At 31.6% G+C, this 11,041-nt stretch overlaps 1 protein-coding gene across 4 annotated transcripts; it reads left to right on the top strand.

The window, feature by feature from the left end:
* The first annotated feature begins 1,241 nt into the window (after positions 1–1,241).
* Positions 1,242–7,178, top strand: LOC123884046 (serine carboxypeptidase-like 45). Of its 4 annotated transcripts, none has more exons than XM_045933041.1 (11): positions 1,242–1,793; positions 1,876–1,980; positions 2,284–2,379; positions 2,485–2,577; positions 2,666–2,736; positions 4,345–4,539; positions 4,668–4,757; positions 4,859–4,980; positions 5,212–5,304; positions 5,412–5,487; positions 6,590–7,123. In XM_045933041.1, the coding sequence occupies exons 1-11, from the start codon at positions 1,538–1,540 to the stop codon at positions 6,737–6,739; spliced, it is 1,347 nt and encodes a 448-aa protein (XP_045788997.1). In that variant the 5' UTR covers positions 1,242–1,537; the 3' UTR covers positions 6,740–7,123. The 4 variants fall into 4 exon arrangements, with proteins under 4 accessions (XP_045788997.1, XP_045788996.1, XP_045788995.1 ...); XM_045933039.1 differs by adding an exon at positions 7,163–7,178 and having other exon boundaries at positions 1,280–1,793; positions 2,284–2,577; positions 6,590–6,774; XM_045933038.1 differs by having other exon boundaries at positions 1,280–1,793; positions 2,284–2,577.
* Positions 7,179–11,041: the final 3,863 nt, after the last annotated feature.

Genomic DNA, 11,041 nt, shown 5'->3' with positions numbered 1-11,041 from the left:
CTTGGCTCTTCTTGTGCCTTGGTAGTGGGTAAATAATTTTTTTCGCTATTAAAAAAAATACTTGCAAGGAGATCGGCTAAAGTCATGAATAATTTAATCTTTTCAAAATAATATGCTTTTATTAAGGGGGAGGCAGTTAGTGGATGGGATTGTTGCGGTAAATGAGATCAATGACCTAGCAAAGAAATCGAAGAGAGAATGCCTTATTTTTAAAGCGAAGAAATTCCTTCACTGTAAAGTTGGGTCAGTGCCTTTTACTTATCTTGGGTTACCTGTAGGAGCGAATCACCGTAAGGATGTAACCTGGTAGTCTCTCTTGAATAGTTTGAATAGGCGTTTAGGAGATTGGAGAAATAAGTATGTCAGTCTTGGATGTAGGGTGATTCTCCTAAACACGGTCCTCAATTTCATAGCCATTTTCTATCTCTCCTTTATGAAAATACCGATTAAAGTTTGGAAAAAGATTGTCCAAATCCCTCAGAAGTTTCTGTGGGGCGGGCCTAAAAGTTCTAGTACAATTGTTTGGGTTAGCTGGGACAAAGTTTGTAAGCTTAAGAGTGAAGGTTAAAAAATTTAATTTGTTTATTTTCTCATGATTTTTATTTTATTTTTCCATTTTTGTTGTTATTTTTGTGTGTTTTCTTCTAATGGGTTTAGTTATGCCCCCATCTTGTAGCTACTCTTTTTCCTTTTTTTATATATATTATTATGAGTACTTGAGATATGTTGAAGACCAACGGGAAGTACCAACCTAGTTGGAAGTTCTTCTGTATATTTTGATGTCATTATGCTCTTAGTTCACTAAAAAAAAATTAAAATTTTATAAAGTTATTTGATTACTTATTTATATTTTTATTTATAAAATTCAAAGTATTGCAATATAATTTTTAAAAAATAACAATTGTTTTACAAATGTATTTTTGTCATTTAAATATGTTATGTATCTTATCATATTGTTATGAGCAAGTATGTATTAAAAATATGATATAATAGTTATCATGTTTGTTATCCTGTGTGTACCAAACACATGATAACTGATGATAACTGTTATCCTGCTGATATCCTATCCTATAATTATCTTGTTGTATATCATATCGGTCACTATCCTATCCTGCGCATCAAACGAGCCCATAATGTATACCGTAATCATTAAAGGGAAATACTACTACAATTTTATTCTTCTAATCTTCTTTACTATCATGAATCTCTATATTACTATTTACTAATAATAATTACGCCACCATCGTTGTTCTTAACTTTAAAAAACCCAATTGAAATGAAAAAGGAATATCAATCCCTTTCTTCACACTCCTGACTCCACTCTTTATTTCGGAATCATTTCTCTCTCCCACAATCTCCTTCTACTTCAAACTCCATCCCCCTCATTCTCGTTCTCTGAAACTTCTCTTGATTTTTTTTTTTTTATTGTTTCCCGTTTCTTCTTATTGTTGAAGCTTCTTGAAGATGTTCATGGATTCGATTTTGCTTTGACGTAGAAGCTCCAATTTGTTGAAATCGCGTTTCAGCCTCAACCATCATGAGTACTCCTCCTCCTCCTCCTCTTATTTTCTGCTTGATTATCTTCTTCCTAAGTCTCCTCTTACGATTACATTCAGCTTTTGAATTTGACAAGGTAACACGTTTACCTAATCAACCAAAAGTTGAATTTAATCAATTTGCTGGGTACATCACCATTGATGATACCCGAGATAATCAGAAAGCACTCTACTATTATTTCGTTGAAGCCGAAGTTGATGCTACTTCCAAACCGGTTGTTCTCTGGTTAAATGGGGGTAAGTAACAAACAACATTTCTATATATTATTATTATTGTTGTTGTTGTTGTTGTTGTGTTTATGAATTTATTTTTGTATAGGCCCTGGATGTTCATCGGTTGGTGTTGGGGCTTTTCAAGAACACGGCCCCTTTCAACCAACCAAGGAGGGTCATCTTCTTAGAAATCCATTCAGTTGGAACAGAGGTATGTAACTGTTTGGTATTTAATTAATTTTTGTTTTCTATTTTAGGGTTTAGGGTTTTATAGGTAACTGTTTTTATCAGATTTTGATGTTTTATTTTGTGTTCAATCTGTTTTAAGGGTTTATGGTTTAGGTGATTGTTTCATTTTCTATTTTTGTGTTCAATCTATTTTTGTAAGTTTTAAGGGTTTAGGTAATTGTTTGAGATTTTGATTTTTGATTTTGTGTTAAATCTGTTTTTGTTAAGTTTAAAAACTGATTTTAATGTTCTAACTAATCAAAATTTCTATTTCTACTCTTTGCAGAGGCAAATATGATATATTTAGACTCCCCCGTCGGTGTTGGTTTCTCGTTTTCGGCCAACACCACTTATTATTTTCTCCTCAATGATCGAATGGCAGGTTTATTTCTTTTCTCTTTTTACTTGCTTATTTTTTTCTGCAATTTAATCAACCTCAACAATCAATATGATATACTAACTAATTCCTTCCTATATATACATATAGCAAGGGATAATTTGTTGTTTCTTGAGGGATGGTTCAACAAATTCCCCTCATACAGAAACAATGAGTTCTTCATCACCGGAGAAAGTTATGCAGGTAGTAATTTCTTTTTGCTGAATGTATAGTATTTTCACTTAATTTAGGAGGGTTTTGATTATTTGACAGCATGTTTGTTTGTTTTCAGGTCACTTTGCACCTCAGCTTGCCCATCTCATCATCCAAACCAAATCCAAAATCAACCTGAAAGGGATCGCCGTGAGTACACATTTAAATAATAATAATTATATTATTAAGTGTTACAAGTTGAAATTTTGGAATATTGCAAATTGGTAGATTAGGACCCATCGGTTAACTGTAGCTTTTGGATAATATTGGATTACAATTATACTTCTAATAGTCTTGGAAATAAAAGCAACTAGTACTAGTTTTTTTTCTTTCTTCGTTTTAAGGAAAGTTCTTAATTAAAGTTGGTTTGAATGGATTAACTAAGCTTATATTTATGTTTGAAATGAGTCATCATTAGTGTTTATCGCTCATATTTGATAAGTTTAAAAAAAATAAAGTTGTATAATTTTGTAAGCTATTTGCAGTTGAAGATCTTTTTGTCGATTACTTCAGATATGTAGTTATGCATTGCTAAGTATATGCAATAATTTTCAAATATAGGATTTGATAAAGGTACGATTTATAATTGCAATACAAGAACCAATCATAATGTTCCTCAGATTTTACATGTGATTTTGGCTCGAATACTATGTGTCTGCACTTATATTATGGAATGTATGTGTCTGCAATAGTAATTTTAAAATAAGGCTTTAAAATTATTATATTGTTTATGAACTTCAGTTTTATTTACCTTATGTTATAGTAATTTTCACATGTTATAGTTACTGCATGAAGATTCCTATCTCTCCTTTTTTGTAACAAGATTAACTTTTTCTGGAACAGTGTAACAAGATTAACTAAAGACAGCATTATTAATCTAGATTAAAATTTCTTCAAATTCATCCATGAGTACCCTCTGTATTAGTATACTTGTACATCCTTGTATGACCTTGAAACAACTTGAGAGAAAAAAATACTACATTCTATTCAGCTGCTAAATATAGTTGAGCGTAATATGAAGTGATTTTATTGTTTCACACTAGTGAAGTTTGATACTTTTTCTTATTGTAGTGGTTGTTACTTTACCTTATTCATGTATGAATTGATAAGTCTATTGAAACTTATAATTCAGCCACTAATCATTTTTAAACTTTGGCTTGAATATTATTCTTTTGTTAGTTTCAATACCACTAGTTTCTATTTGTTTTGTTTATCCTGACTTTAGATTTATTTATATTGACTATATGAGGAAATATTTCTTGTGTTTTATGATCACACTCGACAATTTGCCTAATGCTTCTATGTTATCGACATAAGTTGATTTATGTTTTGAATTCAACTAGATAATGTAGGAATTGACTTGAATTTGCTACTGATTTAATAGTAGTAATGATAGCACATATTGTACAATGTTAGCCGTGTTGTATTGATGCATGAGTTGAAATAATAGTTTTAACCAAGTGTACAAGTCTTTTTATGAAGTATGCCAATGATATTATGGTGTTTAATAAGTGTATGTCGTAACAATATTGTCTATTCTTGCTCGATCATTGTTATAATGTGAAGACATTCATGTAGTATATGTATATGTATATTTTTATAATGTGAAGACATTCATGTAGTGTATGTATATGTATAGTTTTGTATTGGAAAGTAATCATGTTGTAGAATTTGAGTTATTATTAGAAAATTAAGCCCAATAATTATATGTAAGAATTATAGCCCTGATTCCTTTCTTGATTGATATTTGCTTTGCAGATTGGCAACCCCCTTCTTGAGTTCAACACAGATTTCAGTTCCACAGCTGAATTTCTGTGGTCTCATGGACAAATATCAAAGTCAACATTTGAAATGTTGAAATCGGTATGCAGCTACGCCGAAATTCAAAGGCAGAGCATAAATTTCACACTTAGCACAGCATGTGCTAAAGTGAATCTGCTAGTGCAAACAGAGGTTTGTTTAAATTTAAAATTGAGGACATAATACTGATTTTGTTTTGAGGATGTTAAAAGATCAAATTTTTGTACCAAAAAAAAAAAAAGATCAAATTTTAACAGCTGAACTTTACATTTCATTGATAGGTCACTGCATATACTGATGCATTTGATGTGATTGTCGATGTTTGTCTACCATCAAAAAAGCAACAGTCATCTATGTTGACTCATCATCTGGTATATATTCGTACAATACTTCGTCTAAATTTAAATTTCCTTTAGTTTTATATATGTTTATAGTCTTAATTAACCTTGCTTTTTATCTCTCATTTGTATAGTATGCTGGAAAGGGGACATGTTCGGCTGAGGAAACAGCCAGATACTTCAATAGGAAAGAAGTTCAGCAAGCTCTACATGCTCACCTTCAAGAAGGGGTGACAAATTGGTCTACATGCAGTCAGTAAGTTACTTATCTTTTACTATTTTAGAACTGATTAATCTACAAAATACTTAGATTGATGGAAATATTTTTGATTGATAATTCACTAATTTAGTTTAGTCTTTCAAATAAATTACAAAATCTTCTTCAATACCATTTGTTACTGTTTTTTTTTCCTAGTCAGTTTGAATATGTATGTGATGATGTTGGTCCAATTTAATAGAACAATACTAATTATTTTATTTTACTCAGGGTTCTCATATATGACTTTAAAAATCTTGAGAATCCTACCATCACTTTGCTAGGAACCCTTATTAAGTCAGGTGTAAGGGTTCTAGCCTTTAGGTAACAAATACTCCCAGCTATTTCTTGACTTTACATTAATTACCGTTGATTAGTCTATGTTATATATTACTTTTGACTGAGCAAACTTTATATTTTTTCCCTTGCAGTGGAGATCAAGATTCAGTCATTCCATTTATTGGGACACAGTGGAGATTCAAAACACGTAGAGCACAAACAACACCAGTAAATTCATTATAATTTAAGATTCAATTACATTGCGCACAAGCAAATACTCCTACAGAACACCTCATCCACAAATTAAGTAATAATACAATCCACATAGACATAGTCATACAATATAATTATGTTCATAGCCATAATAATAGGTCTTTAAGAAGCAACTAGTTAAGGGACATTTCCCCGCCACAACATAGTTCCTACATTTCTAGCCATTCCCACAAGGTCATGAGCAGCCCTATTCTTACACCTCTTAAGAGCAACTATACTAACATTAAGCAATCTACCTAGCAAATCAAGACAGTCAGCAATTATCATATCAATTTCAGCAATTACCTAAATATCCTTCAGCAAACTTTACTACCACTTTGTCAATGTATATAGGGAAGTGGGGTTCCTTTCAAAAAATATTTGAACAGCACCAGTGACCTGCCCGGTTGAGTAGACGAAGTTGCATGCCCTGCCCCTCTTATGGTTGCAAATGATAATTTGCCACCATAGACTTGTGTCCATCCACCTACCTAAACAATCATAGATTAAAAGAGAAAGTTAGATACAAAATAAATGACACTCCCAACAAAATAGGACAATCAAAACCATACCCTATCATATCAGAATCAAAAACTTGGACAGCAACAACATTAAAGCAATGGACTCTATATATATATATATATATATATATATATATATATATATATATATATATATATATATATATATATATATATATATATATATATATATATATATATATATATATATATATATATATATATATATATATATATGTGTGTGTGTGTGTGTGTGTGTGTGTTTTCGTATTCTCATTCTCTCTGCCTCCTCAATCTTATCAAGTGAAGTAAGTAATTCATTTTGAGGATGAGTGAATGGTTTCCATTGCTTTTGGTCTTAAAGTCCAGGTCTTAGAGTCCAGATCTTCCTTAGTAGATAAAATCTGGATTTGTCTGTATGTTTATGGCTGCTTTAATGTTGTTGCTGTCCAAGTTTTTGATTTTGATATGATGGAGTATGGTTTTGATTGTCCTGTTTTGTTGGGAGTGTCATTTATTTTGTATCTAACTTTCTCTTTTGATCTATGATTGTTTAGGTAGGTGGATGGACACAAGTCTATGGTGGCAAATTATCATTTGCAACCATAAGAGGGGCAGGGCATGCAACTTCGTCTACTCAACCGGGCAGGTCACTGGTGCTGTTCAAATATTTTTTGAAAGGAACCCCACTTCCCTATATACATTGACAAAGTGGTAGTAAAGTTTGCTGAAGGATATTTAGGTAATTGCTGAAATTGATATGATAATTGCTGACTGTCTTGATTTGCTAGGTAGATTGCTTAATGTTAGTATAGTTGCTCTTAAGAGGTGTAAGAATAGGGCTGCTCATGACCTTGTAGGAATGGCTAGAAATGTAGGAACTATGTTGTGGCGGGGAAATGTCCCTTAACCAGTTGCTTCTTAAAGACCTTTTATTATGGCTATGAACATAATTATATTGTATGACTATGTCTATGTGGATTGTATTATTACTTAATTTGTGGATGAGGTGTTTTGTAGGAGTATTTGCTTGTGCGCAATGTAATTGAATCTTAAATTATAATGAATTTACTGGTGTTGTTTGTGCTCTACGGTTTTGAATATGAATTATTGAGATTTATTGATTATAGGACTATAATATTGTTCCTTTCTTGGTGAACAAGGATTTCTTTTCCTAAGATTTGAGATCCAATGATTTAGATTAGAATCCGTTACCAATAAGAGATTATGCAAGCATAATATAATATTGAATGAAAGAGTTTGAGGCAAGAAGATAATTGTTGAATATTTGATTGGTTAAGTTTCAAATGAGGCACAATGCCTTTAAATACAACGGTCAAAGCTAAAAGAGTAAAATGTCATGAAATAAACTACTATTTAGAATATAAAATAAGCTATTAAATTATACAATTTCTTGTTACACAATACAACAAAATTGAGAAACAAAAACAACAAAATTGAGAAATATTGCTACCGGTTAAAATATCCTTTATCCGTAAACAATTGTATTCTTGTTGTATGTGAATAATTTGTTCACGAGTAAAACTGTTATGTAAAATTAATTTATTTATAACACGTGACACTGATTTAGATCGTCGTTTTTTTAAAATGCACCTCGTAAAAGTTAACATTTCACTATGATTTTATACTAGGCTTAATTACACTTTTAATCTCTTATCTTTATTTCAGGTTTCAAGATGGTCTCTTATCTTTTAAAAGTTTCAAGTTGACCGCTTATCTTTTTTTTCCGTTTCATTAGTTAGTCATCCCATCAAATTTTAGGTTTTAAGTTGGCACTTTATGTTTATTTTAGCTTTTAAGTTGGTCCCTTATGTTTATTTTTGGTTTCAAGTTGGTCCTTATGACTGAGATCAAACTTAAGGGACCAACTTGAGCCTTTTAACTTGCGCATTTAGGTCGTGTGCGTGTCTGATTTTCATGAGTGCTATAGAGACTCGCCACAGTTTCATGCAAGCGGCCCCACTTGACACTCATGTAGGTGATTCCGGTGCATGCTACAACCATCATCCACAAGAGGTCAGGTACACAGTTTAACCTTTAAACCTTGAATTAGATAGTTGGCGCGGATGATTGGAAAGTAAATAATTGGGAGCGTGTAATCACGGAACTAACACTATGTTTGGATGCCAAAGAGATAGTGAAGAGAGAAATAAGAGTGATAGAAGATAAATTGGATAGAAATTTTATATGGTTTGGATGAATAGAAAAGTGAGAAGAGAGAAATTAATAAAAATGGAAAAATAACAAATTTATCGTTTTTTACAAGAAAATAAACTAGTTTTTTTTTTTTTTGATACAGAAAATAAACTAGTTGGATGAAGGTTTATTTCACTTCTTGATACACAAATCTCTCCTAATATGGAGAGACATTTTTGACAGTCAATAACCATTAAATTTCCCTCTTTCCTTATGTCTCCTCATCCAAACTATAAAAATAGCAAATTTCTTTGTTATCTCTCTCTTTCTTATTTCTCTCTTTTATAAATCTACCTAAATAAATACGGTGTAAGAAATTATCTGCAAAAATTGGTAACTCCCCCAGAATACAACTGATTCTTCTCGAAAATAAACATGCCGAGACTATCAATACAAGAGAATATCAATAAAGTAAGTAACTCAGGGACTTATTAGAACTTATTTGTTTTGAAGCTGGGTGAAAAGAAAAAAACGAAAGAAGAGACTATTCTACTTGTTCAGTGTAAATATTTTGTTCTTCCTCTATTTCATAAGTTACAAAACCACTATGGTACCGTTTGACCCAACTTATTTCAAATTTTTTTACTGAATAAAAGTAAAAGTCGGGCCAAACAATTTTTTTTTAAAAATCCTCAATAAATAAGGTCACTTAATTTTTATGTGTAAAATACATGGATAAAGGACTTTTGGCAAAGTTAATATTTATAACTATTTGTCGGCAACACAGCTTTTCGGCATTACACACAGTCTTCAATTCCCATAAAATGTAATTTCTTATATTATATATTTCATATTCATATCTTTTATGTACTACTAGGGATGGCAACGGGCGCCCATGGGTGCGGGTTTGACACTTATCAAACCCACACCCGAAATTATCACCCAAACCCAAACCCAAAAGATGTTCGGGTGACAAAACAACACCCACGTCCACACCCATTGGGTTCGGGTTTTTTTCACCCAAACCCAAACCCGTAGCACATTTGAAAATAATTTGCAAATTTAAGAAATTAAATTCCAACATAGACTTTGAATTAAATTACAACTAAAATTAAGGTCTTCAAAGGAAATTCAAACATAGACTTTCAAGAAATTACAACATAGACTTTCAAGAAATTAAATTACAACTAAAATTTAAGGTCTTCCAAGGAAATTGAGGGAAACTATGGGGGTAATTAGGTAATTATAAAATATTTCGGGTGGGTGTATGAGTTTCGGGTGTGAGTTTGACTGATACCAAACCCACACCCATATTATCGGGTGTCACCCGAACCCAAACCCAAACCCAGTCAAATCGGGTTTCGCCCGTTGACTTGGGTTTGAGTTCGGGTGGGTCTCTCGGGTTTGAGTTTTTTTGCCATCCCTATGTACTACTGCGTCAGCAAAAGAAAATTCATGTGTACTATTATTTTCACCACCTCTATTTGAAAAATAAATAAAATTTCACCACAACAATAAAGATTCATGATAGTTTCATGGGAGTTTCTACGGTACATTCGGATAATTTGAATGTACTGATACATTAAGTCATCAAATTGATAAATGAGTGATTATTTGTATGAATTAAAAAACTATTAGCCGATTATTGTGTTTAAGAGATAATAATATCACAAGAAAAAATATAATTTCATTGTTTATAAGCCTTACACTATTTTTTTAATATTTTTTCATAAAAAATCTTAACTATTATGAGAAATAAAAATTAAAAAAAATTAAATATTATGTTTTTGACAGTTTGATAAATGATATTTGGTTACTAAAAAATAATTTTTACCTATAAATTTATTGACTTAATGTACCGGTACATTAGAAATCATCATATGTACCAATGTACCGAAAAAAGAAAAAAAGAAAAAAAGAAATCATCATATGTACCATAAAATTTTTATAATTTCATACTTCATTGTTATTAAGATCACAATAATAAATATACCAAAAAAAATCAGAATAATAAACGTTCTTCTTTGAATATAAAGTTATTCACTTCACAATAATAACTAATTATATATATATATATATAGGGGGCTGCTAATTTAGACCCAGTTGGGTCTAAATTAGCAAGGTGCACCTTTTGAGTTGGACAAAAATACCCTTTCTTTTTTAAAAAAAAAAAAAAAAAAAAACATATTGCCGCTGATCCAGTGTCGCGCGCCTACCGCAGGACCACCATTACAGACCGTTGATTTCCATCAGACGGCCAAGAGATGATCTCATCATGGCTGTCGGATCAATCAGACAGTCCAGATCATCCATCTCCATGATAAGCCAGCGCGTGCACCACACTAGATCTGCGCCTGGAGAGAGAAAATTTCATTTTAAAAAAGCAGGACACGTGTCAACTGCTGGGTGGTTGGCGTGTTTTTTTTTTCATTTAATACTTTAAACTCAATTATTTCGTTGTAAATTAATTTTTTATTTTTTTATTTTTATACCAAAATTCATAATTTTTTTTTGTCTACAAATAGAGACTTGGTTCGTTTGATTTGGACACAAAAAAAAAACTCAATTTTTCACTACCTTTAATTATCTTTATATAATACTGTGAAACCATTTAGCTGGTAGAATGGTTTCACAGTATAACTCTCTGAAACCATTTTACTGGTAGAATGGTTTCAGTGAGTAATTTCTTAATTGTTTGCTTCTGAAACCATTCTGAAACCATTTAGCTGGTACAATGGTTTCAGAGCGTTGTACTTTGAAACCATTTCACTGATAGAATGGTTTCAGGGGAGTTGATATTTAATTGTTTGCTTCTGAAACCATTTTACTGCTAGAATGGTTTCACAGTATAA

This window comes from Trifolium pratense, linkage group LG5 (genome assembly GCF_020283565.1).
Source record: "Trifolium pratense cultivar HEN17-A07 linkage group LG5, ARS_RC_1.1, whole genome shotgun sequence".
NCBI lineage: Eukaryota > Viridiplantae > Streptophyta > Magnoliopsida > Fabales > Fabaceae > Trifolium > Trifolium pratense.
The sequence above is the reverse complement of the archived record's forward strand: the minus strand, read 5'-3'. Positions and strand labels throughout refer to the sequence as shown.